Source organism: Thamnophis elegans, chromosome 2 (genome assembly GCF_009769535.1).
Source record: "Thamnophis elegans isolate rThaEle1 chromosome 2, rThaEle1.pri, whole genome shotgun sequence".
NCBI classification, from domain to species: Eukaryota; Metazoa; Chordata; class Lepidosauria; order Squamata; family Colubridae; genus Thamnophis; species Thamnophis elegans.
In genome coordinates, this window is record NC_045542.1 from 9,602,783 (window position 1) to 9,626,618 (window position 23,836).

Below are 23,836 nucleotides of genomic sequence, written 5' to 3' on the forward strand. Positions count from 1 at the left end.
TTATTTTTACATTTTTCGATCACAGCGCGATGTTTTCGTCGCGCTGTGATGACGTCAAATGCGCGCTTTCGTCGACCGCAATTTTGTCGTCCGCGGTTTTGTGGTGGAACCGCTTTTGTCATTATACCCAACAGGTTCGTGTGGACAATCCGGATGAGGCCCATCTTTATGAGTCTGTGCCGGTGGTGCCTGGAGAGCCTGTTCTGCGTGACATGGTCCTCAGCCCTGACCAGCGCTACCTTTATTTGCTCAGTCAGAGACAGGTGAGAACCTAAGGGGAATGGGACAGGCAGCAGCTTCTGTTGTACCTTAGCTAGGAAGGAGAAGAATAAGCCACTGGTGGGAAATCGATTGACAACGGGTCGTCCTGAAGAAAGTCTGTCTATGTGGTCACTAAGAATAGACCTAACTTGATGGCACTTAATCAGGGATTTTGACTCTCCATGTATGCGGTATTGGATTTCAACTCCCATCAAACTCCACCAGGGTGGCATCTGGCAGGAAGAGAGAAATTGTAATACAGACCAACTAGGAACAACTGGATTACCTGATCTGGGGGGAAAGGGCTTTTATTTTTGTTCATTGATTGATTGATTGATTGTTGGCTGCCTGGCTAGCTGCCAGGTTTCATTCCAGGAGCAGAAGACAGAGAAAGCTTGCAAATAAGTCGTTTTCTTTAGAGAGATTCCTGAATGCCTTTTTGCACGGAGAGGCAGATTTTTAAATCTCATCACTAATGATGCTGTCTAATAATAATGATATTATCAATATTATTGTTAGACAACATCATTAGTGGTAGGATTTCTGCTCTACCTTCCCATGCCAAAAAGATATTCTGGGTATCTATTTATGTGATTTGCATCTAGATATAATTGCATTTTAAGAAAATCCATATCTGTGTAAATAATGGCATTTTAAAAGTTATTTATTGCTCCCTTTTAAACTCCCCCCCCTCTTTCAGAAGAGTTGAAGCTTTATTTCAGTACCTTTAAAAAAAAATTTAATAGCTGCATTGCAACCCAAATGAGTTTAAGCTTTAGGGAGGTGTGTGCTTTACATCAGCAATAGAAATTGGGGCAAGATAACGGTGCATACATTTCAATGTGTTTAAAATGTGAAAATGAAGAGTGACTGTGAAGATTATTTCATTTTTCTAAGTGGGGTGGGAAAATCCTTTCCACACTGCTATGGCCAATTAAGGTCGAGAGCATAAGACAAGGTGCCCTGGGCAGGACTGAATGCACCAATGAGGTCTCTTCGCGATAGACCTGATGCCTATAAATGTAGGGAGTCAGGGATTCCGTGAATGTTGCGTTTTCTTTACCGTGAATGAATTATTCACATAGCAAAATGCAAAGAATGTATAAAACACAGATGCTGGATTTGAAGGAAGAAGGTTTAAGGGAGATGGGCAAATGTGAGACCGAGGGCTGCTGGGTATATGTGTATTTGTTACCTGCTTTCCTAGGATAACCAGATCTGTGGTGTAAAAATCTGGAGAAGTACTCAATGGCAGCAAAAGGGAGATGGGGATACCGAAAACCCCTTACTCTTTCCTGCCGCATTTTTACCATGGTTCATACTTTCCGTGACCCGTCAAAACCGCGGTCCACTAAAGCGCGCTCGACGAAAGCGCGTACCTGACGTCATCAGCAGCGCGACGAAAAAAATTAAAAATAAATAAAATTAAAATTAAATTAAAGCAAGCTGATTCACATAAAGGTAAGGGTTAGGGTTAGGGTTAGGGTTAGGTTAAGGGTTAGGGTTAGGTTTAGGGTTACGTTAAGCGTTAGGGTTAGGTTTAGCGTTAGGTTAAGGGTTAGCGTTAGGTTAAGGGTTAGGTTTAGGGTTAGGTTTAGGGTTAGGTTTAGGGTTAGGTTTAGGGTTAGGTTTGGGGGGTTAGGGTAAGGTTTTCGCTTTAAATTTAAATTTACCGCTCACAGCGCGATGTTTTCGTCGCGCTGTGATGACGTCACGTACGCGCTTTCGTTGAGCGCGCTTTAGTCTACCGCGGTTTTGTGGTGGAACCCATACTTTCACTCGGATCTGGTGGTCCTGCTCTTGCCTCAGAGAGGACTCACTTTTTTTCACTCCTGAAGCCCAGGCAAGGATTCAACAAGTGCCTTTCTGTATAGCAGAAACCTGTTTCTGCTTCCTTCATTTTGACTCTTTATGTTGGGGAAGAAATCCCTAGCCCCATAATACACCCGGAGGATGCCAGGCTAGTGAAGGCTCTGGGGAAGCTCCAAAGTGGATGAATGAGCAGGGGTGGGGTGGGGGGGAAAGGTCTGCAGATGTGTATTGATACAGCTCTTCCCTCAGGTGGTGCAGCTTCCTGTGGAGAATTGTGGGCAATATCTTTCCTGTGCCGATTGCTTGGGCTCCCGAGACCCACACTGTGGCTGGTGTGTCCTGCACAATAGGTGAGAGATCATGCTCCTTTCTACCTTCAACTATGCAAGCTGGGAGGAAGAACCCTTTTTTTGTTTTTTCCGTTTTTATAAATGTTTATTTTAAACACATAAGCACATCAACAGAAACAAACACATGACTTAAAAACAACATAGGAACAAGAAGTTCCATCGTATATCATACAGCAGTTCTGAATCGGTTTCTTTGCAGTTAGTGTTTCCCCTTCTATACATTTCTATCGTGCGTTCATAATCTCCTTATTCGTTATTCATTTTTATGTACAATTCTTTGTTTATTTATACTTGGCTGCTTACGACCAAATATTATTTACCTATATTGTGCTTTATATTTTTACCGTCATTTATTCTCTTACACACAGTTATAGGTAGACATTCACATAGTTATTCTTTTTCTTTGCCATTCTTATATTATTGTTATTCCATTTAAAAGGTTATAAGGTATAGTTTGGAATGCTTTGTTTACCATCCTTCACACCTGCTAAGACACCACCTTGTTTTCTCTTTCTTTTCTTTTCTCCCTCCCTTCCTTCTCTACTTCCTTCCTTCCTCCTCTCCATCCCCTTCTTCCTTCCCTTACCTCTCCCCTACTCCTACCCTCTTTCTTCTCCTTCCTACCCTCTATCCTTCTCTTTCTAGGGAGGAAGAACCCTTGATCTGCCATTCCTATCCCACCCACCCCCATTCTTCTTGTGCTTTCACCCAAGTCTGGGGGGCAAAGCAGGGAGGAGGCAGCCGGTTGCACTCTTTCCTCTCCCCTGCCCCCTTTATCTGAACTCTGCAGGAGCTTTAATCCTATTAAAGCTGCCAGCACTCAGCTGACTAGGCGGGAAGAGTAAGTGGAGGTTGGAGGTGGTGCAGGCAAAGGGGCCGAAGCAGCTCTCCTTCCCCAACTTGGAAAGAGAAGGAAGATTTTTTCTCTTTCCTCCTGCTCTCTCCCCTCCCCAATCCTTTGCTGGATATGGCATTGCAAAGGATGAGGAAGATGCTTCTGTGCTCCCTTCAGAAGGAAAGTTGGTCCTACATCAATGTTGGGTTCCTACCAAGGGGCAGTGCATAACATGGGTTGGGGAGGGGGAGACGCAAGAGGCAAGAGGGGGGAAGAAAGCAACCTTTTCCCCCTGCCCTGCAGAAGCCCCTCACTGTGTCTCTCCTAGCAGATGTTTTTCTCACCCTCCGTCTCTTCTCCCTGTCTCAACACCTGGTGCTGCAGCTTGCACCTCCTTCCTTAATATAGACTATGTGATAACACTTAGAAGGTGGGGGGGGGGAGGAAAGCAGAGGTGACGCTTCTTCCCCCCAAACAATGGTGAAGTCGGGGGGGGGGGGGAAGAAGCAGGAAGCGTGCAAAAAAGTGAGGAGTGCTTATGCCTCCCATGCTCAGCCGAAGCGTTTCCACTTTGTGTGCAAGCTGTGGGCTTTCACTCTCCCTTCCTAACCCAAGACCAGATCTCATTTCATCCAGGATGATCTCACTGATATTGTCCCTTTATTGGGATGGGGTGGGGGGAGGATTAGGATTACTTGCATGCTGCCCTTCCCCGTCCCATCCTGCTTGCGAATGTACGGTTGCTGTCATCCTTTCTCCAGGCAGGCGCCTGAGTCCCCAGATCCCTAAGCAACCTTGGTTCCTTCTAATGTTAACAAGCCTCCAGGGCCCCTGAGCGGAAGCAGCAGGTCTTCATTACAGTCCCCAGGCTGACTTCCTCCCTCCTCTCCTGGTGGGTGCACTCTCACATGCTTAAATTACCGAGCCTTGCTTTTATTGCCCCCTCCCTTTTGATCTCAGTTCTGCCAACTTTCCCACAGAAGATGTCTTTCCTATGCCTGGATTTACCGTATTTTTCAGAGTATTAGATGCACCTCTTCCCCCCCCCCCTAAAAGAGCGTGGAAATATTGGTGCATCTTATATACCAAACACAGCCTCCCGAAGCCCCGCATCCCATGTTTGCGGAAATTGGGCAAAAAAGCGGAGGTGTTTTTGCCTTCTCCCGGCCCTGCTGAAGTCTGCAGAGTACTCCTGGGGGCCGGGGAGAACAAAACCTTTTTTTTTCTTACTTACCGTACCCCTTCAAAATCTGGTGCATCTTATACACCAGTGCGTCTTATAGTCTGAAAAATACGATAGTTATGAGTTGGGCTGCCAGTATGGTAATTCCCCACCGTCCCACCCTCAGTGGAGATCTCCAATATATACATTCTGTCTCACGGTCCCTTCCGCTGACTGACCCCCGCAACCCACCAGGAGCTTTTGCGTCCCACTAAAAAAGAAGAAGCTGTTAAGAGGAATAGAGGAAGGTATAAGGTTGTGCAGACTTCTCTCATTTTGCTCCCTACCCCGTTTTGGTTTCTCTGCCCTCAGGTGCTGTAGAGAAAGCGAGTGCCCCCATGCTGCAGAACCCCACCGCTTCACGGCAACTCTGGCACAATGTGTGCAATTGCTGGTTGAGCCCAGTAATATCTCAGTGACAGAACCTAGCATTGTGGTGAGTCTCTGCTCCCTCCTGCTGGCCTTTTTGAACATCTGGCTCCCCCCAATCCTGCTGGCTAATTGTTCTTTATCTCCTTTTTTGTTTTTCTCTGACTGTCTTTTCTCTCTGTTATTGGTCTTTTTTTTGTCTTCTGTGTTCTTGGTCAATTGAGCCTCAACGTTCTGAGGCCAGCTACCATTCTGAAAGTGGAAATTTGACCCCACACCGATCTATAAACATAATAGACTGTGAGTATTAGGAGAGAGGAAAGCTAAATACGTTTTTTTAAGTGGACTTTGGAAGTCCATGACCTCTAGCCCTAATCCACATCAGCGAGTTACTAAAGAAGTCACTTTTTTTTTTTTTGCTGCTGACATACGGATCCCGTAAGAAAGTCAATCATTCAGTGCGAATATAAAAATTTTACAGTTATTTGGGAACTGAATTAAGATACCATTATATCTCTTGCTCTCTTTTTTAATTGGAGGTATTCAAATTAGTAAATTATTATGGAAGACTGTAAACATTATATTCTGTTGATTCATGGACGATGGGGTTATATTTTTGAAGATGCCATGAAAAATCACTCATTAACTTCAGAGGATCTTTGATTAGTGATAAGATTCCTTATGTCTTGCAAACTACCTTGAGTATAGAATCCTTTGGGAAACAAGAGTAATTGGTTTAGTGCTCTAAATTGTATTTATGTGGGTAATTACCGCTCTTCTTCAAGGTCATCCCCAGCCTTCATATTAGCTACTAAAAGCATAGCAGAGGATAGCTTTGATCCATAATCTATGCCTCTGCTATGTCCATAGTAGGGATAGAGACTCCATAGCCCTCTAATTTAGGGGAGAAAAAACATGTGGCCTTCCAGCTATTGTTGGACTGCAACTAATCACCTCTCATTACTAACTATGCTAGCTGGGACTGATAAGAATTGACATATAGCAATACAGGAGGGCCGCCTGTCTATCACTACTCTAGATGTTGCTGAACAACAATTCCCACGGGCCCTCGCCACATGCAGCCATTGGTGAGGGATGCTGGGTGTTGCAACTCAGAGCATCTGGAAGGTCACAAGATCCTCCCTAGGCGAACAGAACCATAATGATGAGTAAGCCGTGCCCGAATAATATGATATTCACCATACCATTCAGCTTTGTAAGAATAACCGTTTTCCTTTGTTTTGTGTGTGTGTGTGTGTGTGTTGGTAACTGTTCAGCTTTATGATTGCCAAGATTTGCCTGGATAATGCCTGGCAGGGATTCAGAAGCCAGATAAACTGCTGAGTAAAATTTCCAGTGGTCAAATTTCAGTGTTCTGCAGATTTTTTTTTGTTTCCCATTCATCCACCATGGCCATTGCAAAGTAGGGGAAATGTAGATTAAATCGGATTAACCGCAATCATTTTATCTGTGTCACTGCATTTAGGCTACTGTATGTCATAAAACCTGAGAAGTGTCTAATATTTATGTGTGCATAGCAGTGGTGGGTTTCAAAAAATTTTGGAACCTACTCTGTGGGTGTGGCCTCCTTTGTGGGAGTGGCTTGCCGGCCATGTGACCTGGTGGGAGTGGCTTGCTGACCATGTGTTCGTTCTTTCTCTCTCTCTCTCTCTCTCTCTCTCTCTCTCTCTCTCTCTCTCCCTCCTTCCTTTTGTCTCTCTGTCCCTTTTTTCTTTTTTTCTTTCATCTCTCACTCTTTTTCTTTCTTTTTTATTTATTTATTTATTTATTTATTTATTTCTTCCTTTCTTTGTCTTTCTCTCTCTCTCTCTGTCTCAGTCTGTCTGTCTCTCTGTGTGTGTTTGTGTGGCAGTGGTGGGTTTCAAAAATTTTTGGAACCTCTTCTGTAGGTGTGAGCCTGCTTTCCGGGTCCACTGGTGGAACCTCTTCTAACTGGTTCGGTAGATTTGATGAACCGGTTCTACCAAATAGGTGCGAACTGCTAGGAACCCACCTCTGGTACATAGCACACATTGCAATTCCCCTCCTTTTGACATAATTATCAAACATACTAGTCCATCTAAAGACATCATTCTTCTGTGCTATGTTTCCAGCTTCATCTTACAGTCCACAATGTCCCAGACCTTAGTTCTGGTGTGACTTGCTCCTTTGAGGGCCTTGGTGAGAGTGAGGGACAACTTCAGGTAGATGGAGAGATACACTGCCTTTCACCTACTTTGAGGGATGAACCCCCTGGAGAATATGGTAAGTTCTTGATGATGAGAAGGGAAGTAGTGGTAGTCCACCTTTCTGTCCTTACCTTGCCTCTGACAGAAACTTCTTGATAGCTTCAAAGAAATTCTCCTTAGTCCTGATCCTCTCCTCATAACGAGCGTAAAGTTGAATGCAATTTTTTTAAAAGCAGAGGACGATGCTCAAGATGGAATTAGAATTACAAGTCAAATGGTATTAAGAGATTTTGGCCTTCTGCTTCTTGCATTCTTGCTTTTCATGCTGCTTCCATGGTTATTAACCGATTGGTTGCCACTCTATGATGCTGGGGGTTTTGCATGGTTATAACCAGTGGTGGGTTTCAAAAATTGTTGGAACCTACTCTGTGGGTGTGGCCTCCTTTGTGGGAGTGGCTTGCCACCCATGTGACCGGATGGGAGTGGCTTGCCGCCCATGTGACCGGATATGAAGATACCGACAACACTTGTCAGAACCACCTTAAATTATCTCACACACAGCACTGGCATGCATAAGAATAGGATGTAAACTTGTTTTTTAAAAGGCATCTTTGGTTTGCGTTAAAACAACTTCAACACCCGCAATGTTCTGATTGCACCACAAACGCAGTAGTCATCCTTACCTTTCACAGAGGCACTGAGTTTTATAAATATGAGCATGATAGTGTAGAATAATCATATCCAAGGACCAATGGTGGGTTTCAAAATAGTTTGGAACCTCTTCTGTAGGTGTGGCCTGCTTTCCGGGTCCACTGGTGGAACCTCTTCTAACCGGTTCGGTAGATTTGACGAACCGGTTCTACCGAATAGGTGCGAACTGGTAGGAACCCACCTCTGGTTCCTGGTTATAACTGACATGTTGAAACAGTGGTAAAAAATTGCTTCTCTCTCTTCTGCAAAACTATGCACACAAGGAATCTTATGGAATTCTAATTTTGCTTGGTGATTCTGAATGTGGAAGCAGAAGTTGATTGTGTTGGAATTCAAGAATGTGAGCTTGTAAACATACCATGATTGATGTTACTTCCTCTTCCTCCTTCCCGTTTCCCTATAACTGTCTCAGGTGATGTACGAACTGTTAGGATCCAACTTCTGTCCAAGGAAACTGGCATGGAATTTGCCAGTACAAACTTTGTCTTTTATGATTGCAGCCTTCTACGCACGTGAGTTTTGAAACTGGGCACAGACTGTTAGTGGGAGATGGGGGGGGGAGGGGAAGAATGTCTTTCTTTTTCAATCCCCATCAGTTTATTTACACATAAAGCGTGTGACCCACACGTCATTGTTTACAACTGTTGCGAAATAAGATTTAATCTCAGCTTCCAAAAACTGTTAACCAGTTTAAAAAAAAATCTTTTCCTCTTTACATTTTGCTCATAGTTAAAACATACACACTTGGCTTATTTAGTGATTTACTGTCATGTTTTTCCCCCCATTAAAAATAACCCCTAATCAGGATTTCATTAATTCAAAACAAACAGCATACAATTGACAGTTAATTAAATTTCATTCTAGCAAAAATAAGAAATCTGTCAAAATTCCTATAAAAGAGCATATTAAAAATTGATGACCACTCACGCACCCTCCCCTACTCGGCAGCAGCCACTTATCTGCCTACTGGCCTCCTCGGGAGCTGCCTGGGACTCGTGACTTCCTACTGGCTTATCCATTTTGCTTGTTGGAAGCAGCAAGGAGATCCTTACTTACCGACTAACAACCCACAATCCTTGCTTAATGACAGCAACGGGGAGTGCCAGGATAGCTCTCCCCAAGCGATGCAGTCATTTGAAACGACACTTTATGATTGCATCACTTAGCATCGGAAATTCTGAATCCCAGTTCCCATTGTATCATGAGGACGACCTGCTGTTCATTAGTGTGAAAGACATTACCAAACTATATGAGGAAGGCAGATCTTATCTCTTAAGGTAAGAGGTGGAGCAGCTTAAAAGGATAGGTTCCATCTGAGGTAGAAACAGTGACACGTTTATGCTCGGTTGCACTTACACATGGTTTTGTTAATTGCAACCTGAGTGCAACATGCAATATACCTAAGCCATCATTAAAGAAACTTCCCAATTGCTTAAGGTGACGTGGTTATCCAGCCACTGAATGATTTGGGATAGTTAGGTTCCCCTGTCTTGTAAATAGATTTTAAGACTGTGTGGCATTCTCAGTGTATACTATGGTTTCACCGACAAAAGGGCGACTGACAAAAGCGCGCCCGAGTAAACCGCGGTGACAAAACCGCAAGTTCTAAACCGCGCCGACGAATGAGCGCTGAAGCACGTCGACAACAGCGCGCCGACAGAAGCGCGCTGTAAACCTAACCCTAACCCTAAACCTAACCCTAACCCTAAATCTAACCCTAAATCTAACCCTAAACCTAACCCTAATCCTAACCCTAATCCTAACCCTAAACCTAAACCTAACCCTAACCCTAAACCTAACCCTAAACCTAACCCTAAACCTAAACCTTACCTTAACTTAAATCGCGCTTCTGTCGGCGCTCTGTTGTCGGTGCGTTGATGACATCGCAGTTTTAGCGCCGCGGTTTTGTCGGCACGCTTTTGTCGTTAGCACATTTGTCGGGTCACGTATACTATGTGCATCAGAAGAGCCTGAGCATCACCAGAAGCAAAGGGGCAAGTTGTTCACCTAGATTTTTTACGTCTGGCACCAGCTGTGATCCCAGGGCAGGTGGCAACGGTGGCAGTTTTTCATCGTGGAACCCTACTGACTTTCAGCAGCCAACCTGCTGCAGATAACCAGACGTAAGACGCTGGAGTTGAAGCTGGCCACTAGAAAACAGCGGAGTTCCTTGCTGCTGTTTTAGCCTCTGTGCTGTACCCTCTGTGCTGTACCCTACATGGCATCGGACCTGGGTACCTGAGAGACCGCCTCCTGCCGATTACCTCCCATAAACCGATTAGATCTCACAGGTTAGGTCTTCTCCGGATTCCATCTGCCAGCCAATGTCGGCTGGCGACTCCCCGGGGGAGAGCCTTCTCTGTCGCAGCTCCAGCCCTCTGGAACGACCTCCCTGTGGAGATCCGGACCCTTACTACCCTCCCAGCCTTCCGCAAAGCCACCAAGTCCTGGCTGCTCCAGCAGGCCGGGGGGCTTTCGAAATATCCAGCCCCACGGAAACTGTGACTGTTGTGGATTTTAAAGTATTGTTTTGTTTATTTATCCCCTCCCTTGTTTATTGTAAGCCACCTGGAGTCCTTCGGGAGTGGGCGGCATACAAGACAAATAAAACTAAACTAAACTAAACTAAACCATGACATCCCTGCCCGAGTTGTGTAATTAGCAGTGGAGAGCTAGTTCTGGGAGATTTTAACCGGATTTGAGTTGGAGATGGCTTGGGAGTTCATTCCATACAACAACCATGGATCTGACCCGGAATATCCAGGACCTACTTAATGCAGGTGGCCACATGCTAGGACTGATGAGAATTAGTTTCCCAGGGAGTTAAAATGACAAAAGAGAGGCTTAGAATACCATTTGAGGAAGATGAAGAGTGAATCTGATTGCACATGACTAAGAGACCATATTGGGGACTATATCAGGGGTGAAATGCTACCGGTTCTGACTGATTCGCTATAACCGGTAGCAAAAAAAATGCTTTAAAAAGTAGATCGCGCGGCTCACAGCTGATCCACGCAATCTTCGGAACCATTTATTTTCACTTTTTAAAGCATTTCTTTCCTGCCAGTTCGGTAGGAAAAATAGCAATAGCAATAGCAGTTAGACTTATATACCGCTTCATAGGGCTTTCAGCCCTCTCTAAGTGGTTTACAGAGTCAGCATATCGCCCCCACAATCTGGGTCCTCATTTTACCCACCTCGGAAGGATGGAAGGCTGAGTCAACCTTGAGCCGGTAAGATTAGAACCGCTGAACTGATGATCTAGCAGTCATCTGAAGTGGCCTGCAGTACTGCACTCTACCCACTGCGCCACCTAAAGTGCTTTAAAACGTGGAAAACGCTTGGCCGCGCCCACCCGGTCACATGACCACCACCACCAAGCCACACCCACAGAACCGGTGGCAAAAAAAAATTAGATTTCACCACTGGCCTATATCATAGTAATAAGAAAGAGCCACAAAAGATAACTATTTTCCCACTCTTACTGTGTTCACAAATAGCTGAGCAGTGGCCCTTTTCAGAATGACCTGTTCTCTGCTGGGAAGGGGTGATGAAGAAAAAACATTTCCAGGGCCACTGGGAGAAATATTTCAGGTATCTGAAAGATAAAATCGTTTGTAGTTAGACTCTGACTGTACCTGTCCTATTTGGTTGCTATACCAAACTGAACAGTTATAGAAGTTAGTGGCAAACCCCTCTCAGGGGTTGCCACAAAGAAGAGGGAGTCAAACTATTCTCCAAGGCACCTGAGGGCAGAAAAAGAAGCAATGGGTGGAAACTAATCAAGGAGAGAAGCAACTTAGAATGGAGGAGAAACTTCCTGACAGTCAGAACAATTAATCAGTGGAACAGAAGTTGCCTCCAGAAGTTGTGAATGTCCCAACACTGGAAGTCTTTAAGAAGATGTTGGATAGCCATTTGTCTGAAACGGTCTAGGGTTCCCTGCCTAGGCAGGGGGTTGGACTAGAAGACCTCCAAGGTCCCTTCCAACTCTGCTATTGTATTGTATTATCGTAAGTACAAATAACAGATTCAATTATTGTAAAACCGTATCAACAGCTCCTGCGGCAGCTTGAATAAGGCCCGGAATAAATCATCTTAGGTCCTGAGCTGAAGCAGGAAAAACATTCTTTGCTGTACCTTTTTAATGATGGTTCTAATATTAAGCATCCATTTCAAGTCCTTCAGGATTTGAAGGCCTCTACTGCTGATACCATGCTGTCAAATACAGTAAGAGGAGATAAAATAGTGGCACTCCTCCTAAAATCCATTCTCACCTCTACAGTTTTAAGCATGTTCAGCTCCAGTTTGTTATGGCTGTATCCCGGGGCCATATGTTCAACCTTCTCATCTATATGCTGACTCATCACTGTCTCGAATGAAGCCAATGACTGTTGATGTTGTGGTGGTTCTCCTTTCTCTTGGCTGGTTCCAATAATTATTGCCTGGAAAGGAGAGGCTGGAAGCTCTTGATTTGTAGAGTGTCACATCCTTCCTGTTTAATAACTACATGAAGTCACTCTGTGAGTCATTTGTTGACATGGCGGTCGGTTATTATCAGTGCATAATGATCCCCAGCTGGTTCTCAAGTCTCAGCCAACCAAATGATGCTGTTGAAGGTCTTGTCCCAGGGCCCGGAGGCTATGAAGGTCCAGGTGGGGAGGAATGGATTTAAGCTTGACCCTAGCAATTCTGAGTCCTAATGGGTTCACGGACCATCCCGGCCTGGGGAGTTCCTGTTTTTAACTTTGAATGGGGTTCACTTCCCCAGTTAGAACTGGCATACAGTTTGGGAGTTCTCCTGGATTTGCAGACTGAGAAGGAGACAGCAACTGTATTGAATTTGAATTTGAATTTATTGACATTTGTATGCCGCCCACTCCCGTTGGGACTCTGGGCGGCTTACAGGCAAGACAAAAACATATATAAAAAATAAGAATACAATGGTTAAAATTTCACACCATGCATACTGTTAGAATGGGGCTGGATACTAATCAACAGTCCCAGGCCTGCCGGAACAGCCAGGTCTTAGCAGCTTTACGGAAGGCCGGAAGAGTAGTAAGGGTCCGGATTTCTACGGGAAGATCGTTCCATAGGGCCAGAGCAGCCAAGAAGACCTTCACATAGATTCATCTCATCTATTAATTGTACCCATTCTTGGACCTGGAGCACCTTCTCGTTGTCACTTGTGCTTTGGTCAACTAATGTGCGGACTTCGCAGTGCCTTGTACATGCATCTGACTTGAAGACCACTTATAACCTTTAGCTGGTGCAGAACGTAGTGGAATAAGCAATTATGAGTGTGTCACAGTACATCTGTGTAACTCCTTTGCTCTGCATGCTGCACTGATTATTAGTAGGCTTCCAAGGGCAATTCAAGATGTTAGGTGTCAGCAGGATCTGGGTCCCTTCCATTAATCAACGTCATCCGATAGGATCTAGGAAAGTTTGCCTTCTCTGTTGAGCCCATCTTGTGGAACAGAATTCTCTCAGAGTAGTGTTTCCCAGAGTTGAAGCCCACGTATCTTAACAATGTCAAGGTTGTGAAACCCTGACCTAGAGATTTGAAGAGTCCCAACTCTGCTCTGCTTTATACGTATTCTGATCTGACGTTTTCCCCTGGCCCTCATCTGGGATGGGAAGTGGGCAGCTCCTGTGAAAAATAGGCTTTTAGTGGATATTTGTTCCCCTGGACAGCCATCTTATATTTCTGTCTGACTTGATGTTTTGCACCACTCAAGAGTTGTTGATGAATTGGGAGGCCTTAGAAATACAAACAATTAATCAGTTAAGTCCTTCCCTGGGAGATTGCAATCCCATTTATTTCCTTAGGGGAAGTTTGGAAGAAGAGGCAAAAGATTTCTAGATTTTAGTCCCAGAATAAGTCATCGGTGTTGGAGGCCTGACCCAGGCTTAAAAGTGGCTGGACTCGGAAACAATTTTTTTTACTAGGACTTGCAACCTGGATGAGTTGGCAAGGCCTTTTTCAAGCCACAGGCCAGGACCCTTGAGCCAGCCTTATATTCTTCTTATCGGAAACAAAGTCTGATGTATCTGCACCCTTCCAGTTTCGCTGACCTGTGTTTCCCCCTCAGAGCAAGCTGTACCTTTCCCTCACTGTTATGTAAAGTAGGAAATGCCACACACCTCGTGGACACCTTCCTCTCTCAGTTTTGGGGCTCTCCTAGCTTACACCATCTAGTCCAGTGTTTCTCAACCTTGGCAACTTGAAGATGTCTGGACTTCAACTCCCAGAATTCCCCAGCCAGCATTCGCTGGCTGGGGAATTCTGGGAGTTGAAGTCCAGACATCTTCAAGTTGCCAAGGTTGAGAAACACTGATCTAGTCAGTAGGTGGCTGTAGGTTTTTTTTAGGAACAAATTATTTATTTTCAAATTCTTTGTTTCCATTTAATGGTTATCTGGATATTTTTTTTAAGTAATCTTTATTAGTTATGCATTTTTTTAAGAGTAAAACATACAAATACAAATACAATTTTAAACATACAACCCCCCCTCCCCTCCTCCCCCACCCTGCGGTGACAGTCATTCACAGCCCAACTTTTTTTTTCCTTCCTCATTGTTAGGTCTCTAAGCCACATCTTCTCATTACAAAGTTCAGGGATCTATTACAATACCCATGTTCACTTTTAACTTTCCCCATTTTAAGTCCCTGCTGTTCTCCTTGTCGCCCACATATACCATAAGTTCCAGCTAAGATAATGTTCCGTTTCTCCTTTGTCCCTCAGCCAACCCGTCATTCTGTCCATTTCTGCACATTCATAGATCTTTTTTAATTATAGCATCTTCCGACGGTATGGTAGTGGATTTCCAAAATTGTGCATAAGTTATTCTTGCGGCCACAATTATATGTAGGCTCAAATGCCATATTGAATTGCTCATGTTTTCTGGTTTAATGCTTAGTAGAAGATTCTCGGGTCTCCATTCCATGCTTGCCCCGGTAACCTCTTTTAGCCATTTTTTAATCCTTCTCCAGTATTTCGTGGCCTCAGTACAGGACCACCAAATATGGTAGAATGTGCCATCCTTTCTTCCACATTTCCAACACAGTGGAGATAACCCAGGAAACATTTTGGCTAACCTCGTTGGGGGGAAGTGCCACCTATAAACCCGTGACCCGCCAAAACCGCGGAGGACAAAAGCGCGATCGACGAAAGCGCGCATGTGACGTCATCACAGCACGATGAAAAAAATTAAAAATTGAAATAAAATTAAAATTAAAGCAAGCCGATTCACATAAAGGTAAGGGTTAGGGTTAGGGTTAGGGTTAGGTTTAGGGTTAGGGTTAGGTTAAGGGTTAGGGTTAGGTTTAGAGTGTTAGGGTTACGTTTAGTGTTAGGTTAAGGGTTAGCGTTAGGTTTAGCGTTACGTTACGGTTAGGTTTAGGGTTAGATTTAGGGTTAGGTTTAGGGTTAGGTTTAGGGTTAGGTTTGGGGGGGTTAGGGTAAGGTTTTCGCTTTATTTTTACATTTTTCTATCACAGCGCGATGTTTTCGTCGCGCTGTGATGACATCAAATGCGCACTTTCGTCGAGCGCGATTTTGTCCTCCGCGGTTTTGTGGTGGAACCCTATAAACCATCTTGTATATGCTTTCTTAGAATGCTGTAGATATTGTAAGTTTAATGGTCTTAGGTGGCTGTAGTTTTAAGTTTGCTTCCCTCTGGGCCTTGTCTCCACAGTAAGCAGATGGGTTGGACAGTATTTGAAGATCCGATTCAATCAGTGTTTCACTTCCTCCCTTCCCTTCCCACGAGTTTCATATCCTTAAGCAGAACAAAACCTTCAGAGGAATAAAGGTGAAGGAAACAACAGGAGAGAGAATTGACATATGTAGATCAGGCAATGCATTCTTTCCCCCTTTCCTGTTTTCTTTTTTAAAAATTTTTTTCCTCATTCTACAGGTGCTTATCCTGTGTCAGCAGCCACTATCCGTGCCACTGGTGTAAATACAGGCATACGTGCACCCACAATGTGGCCAAGTGCTTCTTCCTAGAGGGCCGAGTCAACACTGCTGAGGTAAGAAGGGCCGCTGGAGTGCTACCATCTCGAAAGGGTTTCCTGCCAGCCATTAGAAGGATTTTTGGACATGAACACCCTGTGCCTTTTTCATCTTTTGTTCGTGAAACCTTCACCACTGGGGAAATCAATGGCAGTTTTAGTCCCCCTGCTGACTTGCAGGGCAGAGGGAGTCGGGAGAGAGATTTCCCCACGTATCTACCCTTCTTCCCAACTCAACTTCCTTCCTTGGGTTCACTGACAAAACCGCGCTCGACTGAACCGTGTCGCTGATGTCATCAAAAGGGCGACAACAGCGCGGAGACAGAAGCACGCTGTAAACCCTAAATCTAAAATTAACCCCTAAACCTAACCCTTAACCTAACCCTAAACCTAATCCTAACCCTTAACCTAACCCTAACCCTAACCCGAACCCGAACCCTTAACCTAACCCTAAACCTAACCCTAACCCTTAACCTAACCCTAAAGCTAACCCTAAAGCTAACCCTTACCTTAAGTTGAATCGGCTTGCTTTCAAAGCGCTATTTAAAGCGCCCTTCTTTCTCCGCGCTGGCTGTTGTCGCCCTGTTGATGACGTCAGCGACGCGGTTTAGTCGAGCGCGGTTTAGTCGAGCGCGGTTTTGACGGGTCACGCTTCCTTGCATTTCCAAGAGCTCCCTGTTTCTACATAACAGCAGAAATAGCTGTAGTATTTCATAGCCTGCTCTTCCAGCATTGGAGTGAACATTTGGGAGCCAAGTTTCCATTTCCACGTTAATGCAAGTTGTGCAACTGCATGCAGACGTTTAACTGGAATATTTCTCACCGTGCCGTTGCAATATTTTGACCCTGTGCAGGGTTCAAATTGCTCCGCTGAGCACTGTATAGAGTAAAAAAAGGAGAAAAAGCACAGGTGGGAAGTTTGGCAAGAAATCAGAATCATGAGAAGGGAGCATTCAAGATAAAGAGTATAGCAGTTCTCTCTTTCCTTTAAAACTCTTGTCTTCCAACTCTGGCAACATCACCATGTGTTTTCATAACGATGAGTTTTAGAAACTTGGTTCCACTAGCAGACCGAAAAGGAAACCCTTCTGGAGGTTACATATTTAGGTTTACCCTTATGCACCAGCGTCCCCCGCAGGCCTTGTATAGAGGGAATCTCGGACCAGGGAATCCCAAGCAATCAGCAAAGAGTCAGCAGGTGGCAGATCAACAGCACGGGGAAATGAGAATAGTACTAAAGTGCCTTTATTCGGGTGGGAGGCTGGATCGATATGGGGGAGGCCAGAGTGTTTGCTGGTAATGGGGCCAGCGGCTCGCGATCAATCGTCTGGCCCAGGCAGTGGGATCAATAGACCCAGAGACGCCCGGGGCTCATTGTGGGTAGGTAATTGATAGCAGCTCCCTTAGAGGGGCCAGCGTTTGAGGCTGGATGTGGTGGCCGGAGTGGGAGGAGGCTGGAGAGCAGGCTTTGAGGCTCTGGGAAGTGAAAACGTTGCCCGTGGCTCTTAGGTTAGGGAGCACTGGCAAAACTGTCGGGCTTGGGACTTCTAAATCAGTCTGTGTGGAGTTTTGTTTTCAGTCTACAGAACGAAAGAGCCAGAAGGGAAAATTGCTTGGTGCTTCCAAGGCTCCTCTTCCGACAGGCTGGGCCTTTTGTCTTGACCCCATTGTCTTAAGCCTCCGTAGGAAGTTGCACCCGGGGTTTAATTGTTCTTCAGGTCAGGGCTACGTTTCCTGTATTGCTTGCCAGCGTCATGGCCACCCTGTGTCTTTGCTAGCCCCGTAAACAGAGCAGCCAGCCCAGCAGGCCTCCCCCCTCCGCCTCCCTACCTTTCCTTTGGTACCAAGGAGCAATTAACCAGACTCTGGTTTCCATGGAAACTCTGAGCGCCCAGCAGGCTCTTTCATCTCCATCTCTCTCAGGCGGCCACCACAGGCAAAGGAGGAGCAAAGGAGGAGCCGGGAGCCAGACTCCTGGGCTTTTACCCTTGTTCACTGTGGAGCTGTTGGGATATGAAAGGTTAGGCAGCTGTTTCCCCCTGGGGGAGAAGGAACCTCAGTCCCCAGGAGGGAGAGAGGCTTGTTTCCTATCCCCCAAGAATTATTGTAGGTGTCTTCACACAGGGACCCAAATGACAGTCCTAAAAAAAAAGCGGGGGGGAGGAAGCAATATCACTTTACTTTTTAATATACTTTTTTATTTTCCATTTTCATAACATACAATCACATGTATACTATTACATAGCCAATATCCTATTGTATTAAGTAGTAATTACATCAGTTCCTCTTGTCATCAACACCCAGAAAGATAACAACCCATTATTAGCTCTTCTGTTCTCCATACACCTCTTTCTTCTACCTCTCTCCTACCTCCTTTCTTCCCTCCATCATCCTTTCCTACACTACTTCCTCTTCCTTTCTCCTTCTCCTCTCTCTACATTCCACTCCTCCTTATCCTCCTCAGCTTCCCCCCTTACCCTCTCTCCTATCCATCTCTTCCTATCTTTCTTCTCTCTTCTGTTTCCCACTCTTCCTCTCATTGGTGTATTTCCGTTTCTGAGCGTGTTAGATTTTAATGTAATATGATTGCACAAGTATACTGTCTTCTCTTATTTTTTTCTTTAAAACTAAGATATGTTAAGTGTATTGATAGGGAAGCATAAATACCATCAACGTAGAACGGAGTTTGCGAAGCAATATCACTTTAGTCAATGTACTTCCTTCTGGTAAGTCTGGTTAGGATCAGACTGTTTTTTTTTCCCCCTTAGAAAAAGTGTTCCGTGTTCCCTTACGGCTACCTTGAAAGCAGTGCCAGCCTCCCATTTGGGTTTAGAACGATTTCCCTTTGCAATCCTGCCTCGAGAATATTCCTGTCATAAACAGAACAAACGTACACGCCTGCCTGCAGGCAGCACAAATGGCCCTTGCCAAAGCTTTCAGGCTACTGAGCACACACGGCTTGCATCTTTTTCCTTTGCACCAGGGCTGCCCAGAGCTCCTTCCTGGTGGGGAGATCTTGATTCCCGTGGGAGTGTTACAACCCATTACCCTGCGTGCCAAGAACCTTCCACAACCTCAGTCGGGCCAGAAGAATTACGAATGCGTCTTGGGAATCCAAGGTCGCCAACAGCGAGTGCCAGCTGTACGCTTCAACTCCAGCAGCGTTCAGTGCCAGAATACCTCGGTGAGCATCACATCTTTTATAGCCATATTTGTATCCCTCTTACTACTAGTCCTATTATTTATTCTTATTATTACTTACTGCTATAAGGGACACGGTGGCTCACTGGCTAAGACACTGAGCTTGTCGATCAGAAAGGTCGGCAGTTCAGCGGTTCAAATCCCTAGCGCCGCATAACAGAGTGAGCCAGTGGTGGGTTTCAAAAATTGTTTGAACCTACTCTGTGGGTGTGGCCTCCTTTGTGGGAGTGGCTTGCCACCCATGTGACCGGATGGGAGTGGCTTGCCGCCCATGTGACCGGATATGAAGATGCCGACGACACTTGTCAGAACCACCTTAAATTACCTCACACACAGCACTGGCATGCATAAGAATATGATGTAAATTTGTTTTTTAAAAGGCATCTTTGGTTTGCGTTAAAACAACTTCAACACACGCAATGTTCTGATTGAACCATAAACGCAGTAGTCATCCTTACCTTTCACAGAGGCACTGAGTTTTATAAATATGAGCATGATAGTGTAGAATAATCATATCCAAGGACCAGTGGTGGGTTTCAAAAAATGTTGGAACCTCTTCTGTAGGTGTGGCCTGCTTTCCGGGTCCACTGGTGGAACCTCTTCTAACCGGTTTGGTAGATTTGACGAACCGGTTCTACCGAATAGGTGCGAACTGGTAGGAACCCACCTCTGGAGTGAGCTCCTGTTACTTGTCCCAGGTTCTGCCAACCTAACAGTTCGAAAGCATGTACCCCAAAAAATGTAGAAAAATACGAACCACCTTTGGTGGGAAGATCACAGTGTTCCGTGCGCCATCGGCGTTTAGTGATGCCGGCCACATGACCACAGAGACGTCTTCAGACAGCACTGGCTCTTCGGCTTTGAAACGGAGATGAGCACCACCCGCTAGTGTTGGGAACAACTAGCACTTATGTGCGAGGGGAACCTTTTACCTTTTAACTTTACTACTATTCTGCAACCAGGAGGACTGAGAACTTCCTGAAAACAGAATACAGCATCTCAGCTTTCTGCAGGGGGTAACCGATCTTCTTTTTGTGTCAACTTGTCTACGAATTACAAATTTTTAAACTTCCTTGAACATCTGTGGTGTTAACCTGTGTATATCAAGGACAGCCATCAAAGTTTGTAAGCACATCACAGTTCATAGTAACACAGTGGTCTCGGTGTTTTTTTACGTGTAATAAGGAAATACTGACCTAGATTACAATTTTTCTGAATGTAAGAATTCATTGAAATATTTGGTGCCCTCAGTAATAAAGTCCTGTATGGTTCCATAAATGAGTTACCACATCACTAGATTTAAAGAAATTGGTGTTTTTGTTTTTTTTAACTGAAGTTCCCTGCTTCCCTGACCCTTGCAACATTTAGTTTGTTTTCTTTATCTACTCATTTTCTAGTCATATAATTCCAGGATAATGTTCCTTTTGCCTAATTGGAAAAACACAATGCAGAGAGTTGTCAAATCAGTCTGCAGCTCATGCTTATCTACATAAATACCTAGCACCCTGTTAAACCTTGGTTGAACGCACTATGTGCTGAACGTAACTAAACACAGACTGGAATTAATAACAGTCTAACTGGATCAGTGGTGGGATTCAAAGTTCTCTGCCCTATTGACCAGCTGGGTAGGCGGGGCTCAGTGGTCATGTGATCATGTGGGCGTGGCCAAGTCAATGTCACTCAGGTCAATGGGCGCTTCGCCTTAGTTGTTACAATGGTAATAAGGGTTAACTGGAGAGGCAGTTTCTGTAAGCAGGGCAATAAAGATTAGGCTAGAAACAACACTAGAATGTTTCCTTCCTGCCTTCCTTATAGGATTAGCCCTGTAAAGTGGGGAAAAAACAAAAGGAGATTTCTTCCAACAACCGGTTCTCTGAACTGCTTAGAAAGTTACCAACCGGTTCTCCCGAATAGGTGCGAACTGGCTGATTCCCACCATTGAACTGGATCAAAGAAGAAGCCATTTGTTCACCCCAAAAGAAACCTCTACTTTAGTTGCTTGTTAAGGTCCCGGAGCTCATACTGTGGATGAGAAAATGGGACCTTTGCCTTGCTAGCTCTTAAGGCCACACAAAGGACATTGAGGGACTCTATGTGGCCCACTACTTGTATAAAAATACTGTGGGCGACACTAATGCTCTGTATTGTATTCTTGCTTTATGAGGATAAAACGGTTGAGTGGCTATCCAGATAGACCTCCAGTTACAATCACAGCTGGGACCAGAATTCCTCTTGCTAAGCAAGAGTTGTTAAATGAGTCACGGCCTATTTTTATGTTTTTTTTTGCCATGGTTGTTGAGCAAATCACTGTCATTGTTAAGTTGATTTTGCAGTCATTAAGCAAATCTGGCTTCTCCTGTTGGCTTCCTGGTTGGAAGCCAGCTGGGAAGGCTTGCAAATGGCTACCCCATGACCTCAAGACACGATCCTAAATACATGCTGGTTGTCAGGCAACTTAATCTTGACTAGATGACAGTGGGGATGCTCTGACAGTCATAGGTGCAAAAACCAGTTGTAAGTCACTTTTTTCAGCGCTGTTGTAACTTCACTAGATGAATGGTTGTAACGTGAGAACTACCTGTCGCCATGGCAGCTGCGTGATTTCCAGTAAAGCTGTCAAGTTGTCAGTTGCTGGGGGAAATGGCACAAAGTACCATTGTGTTGCAGAAGCATCTGGTTCAACTCTATAGGAATAAAACTTTGAACTAGACGAGGCTTGACCACCAACCCTTTTCATTCTTATGGCTACCTTGGGACAAGATCATAATGGGGCAAATTAATTGAGTTTGTTGATTTGTCGGTAGCAGTGGTTAAATAAAAACACTTCGGCGTTAAGAAAATTGAAAGGGACAGAAGATTAATGGTACCGCAATAACTGTTGAATTATCCAAATGCTACGTTCTTGTCTTCTCATATCTAGAAGATATTTAGAAATGAAAATTAAATGATAGATGAAATTGACGTAGACATGAAGCCCTCCAGATTTTATAACACATGTAATCTCTCATGATTCCCCATCTGAAGGGCTGCATGCTGCCTGTTCTTAAGTTAAGAGACCTGTTAGTAGGAGAAACTAAAATATATAAATACTGTATATATTTAAATGGCTGTCAGGAGAGTTTACAGCCTTCCTTTCTCTCTCTCATCTAATATTGTCTTTGAGACCATTGGATGTGGTGGGGGAAATGGAAGGGGGGCGGTGAGGGGAGAGAGAAGTAGTTTTTACCCCTCTCACATCATGCTAGAATTATGGCCCATCCAATTAAATGGATGGGCATGAGATTTGAGGCATGCTGAAGGACATGCCTCTTTGCCCAGTGAATTTTATTGCCACAAAATAGTGGCGAAGGCCAATCACTTAGATGGCTTTAAAGCAGATTCAAAAAAAGCTTGTCTCTGTGCATTTACCAATGGCCATTAATCATCGTGTTTTCATGGAACTACCCATGTTCAGAGGCTGCATGCTATTGAATAGTGGGGCCAGCACAGCACAAGGTTATTTCTTCTCATCCCTGTGAGATTTGAGGTGCTGGATTAGCAGAGCTTTGATCTGTTCTTTTTGCATACGATTTCATATGCTAGAGACAAAAAATGAAAAGGATGCCTCCTTTTGACCTCCCTATGAATTCCCAGATAAGTCCCAGTGGTAGGCCAACTTTGAATTTTAGGAGTTATGATCTTGTACTTCCAGATACCCCCCTCCTCCTGTGGCAGAGATCCAGTGGTGGGTTCCAAATTTTTTTAGAACCTCTTCTGTAGGTGTGGCCTGCTTTGTGGGAGTGGCTTGCCGGCCATGTGACCGGGTGGGCATGGCCAACTTGTAAAATGTGGTGAAACTCACTTAACAACGCTCTTGCTTAGCAACCAAAATGTTGGCTCAGAAACTCTGGCATTTGAAGCACTCAAGTCTTAAAGCTGTCAAGTTACAAGACCCTTGTACCCCTAACCCTTTCGGGGGAAAAAAAACCCAGGGGTGTTCAAACTTGGCAGCTTTAAGACTTGTGGACTTCAACTCCCAGAATTCCTCCTCTCGATCTTCATCTTGATGATGTGCAGGCGGGCGGAGGGAGGGAGCTGGAACCGGTTCTAAACGGCACTGTAGATTTGTGGAACCTCTTCTACATAAGAGGTTAGAACTGGCAGGAACCCACCCCTGCAGAGATCTGATCTAAACAAGTACTATTAAAATTAGATTTGCTAGGAATAAAGAGCCTTGAATTGCCCTCACCCTGGTCAATTCTTCATCTTCACTAAAACTGCCCTACTGTAATCTTGATTCTTCATCAGATTCTTCATTGAGATTGCCCCCTGCTGTCCAAACCAGTATTACTTCTTCTTCTTTTAGCAATAGCAATAGCAGTAGACTTATATACCGCTTCATAGGGCTTTCAGCCCTCTCTAAGCGGTTTACAGAGAGTCAGCATATTGCCCCCAACAATCCGGGTCCTCATTTTACCCACCTCGGAAGGATGGAAGGCTGAGTCAACCCTGAGCCGGTGAGATTTGAACCGCTGAACTGCTGATCTAGCAGTAGCCTGCAGTGCTGCATTTAACCACTGCGCCACCTCGGCACTGTGCCACCTCGGCTCTTTGATTATTAATCTTTCAGATTGTAAATCCCAAGAGCCACAGGCCTAGCAACAGCTCTAAACATCGTTGAGTTTGACATGGTTCTCCTCCATGTTTGTTCCTTCTCCATGGCATGTAGCCTTCTTGCTTTTTCAGCTGCCAAACATATCTTGCTATCTACAGCCATCACAAGCACCATATCGTGTCCTGGAATTCAAGAACATACCTCCAGATAGTTTGTAACTTACAACCTGTCATGATGGTCTCAGGCTCAGGATAACTGCTTTATGGCCCGTAA

At 44.7% G+C, this 23,836-nt stretch overlaps 1 protein-coding gene across 7 annotated transcripts in view; it reads left to right on the forward strand.

Moving 5' to 3' along the window:
- Positions 1-23,836, forward strand: part of PLXNA3 (plexin A3) — a 92,511-nt gene that overhangs the window by 18,008 nt on the left and 50,667 nt on the right. For all 7 annotated transcript variants that reach the window (XR_004254762.1, XM_032210874.1, XM_032210878.1 and 4 more), the window contains 7 exons: positions 135-263; positions 2,323-2,423; positions 4,793-4,916; positions 6,964-7,114; positions 8,162-8,261; positions 15,672-15,786; positions 18,752-18,952. Coding sequence is in view for 6 of the 7 variants with exons in the window: in XM_032210874.1 (XP_032066765.1) it covers positions 135-263; positions 2,323-2,423; positions 4,793-4,916; positions 6,964-7,114; positions 8,162-8,261; positions 15,672-15,786; positions 18,752-18,952 (921 nt within the window). In the remaining variant the exon portion in view is untranslated. The remainder of the gene's footprint in view (positions 1-134; positions 264-2,322; positions 2,424-4,792; positions 4,917-6,963; positions 7,115-8,161; positions 8,262-15,671; positions 15,787-18,751; positions 18,953-23,836) is intronic.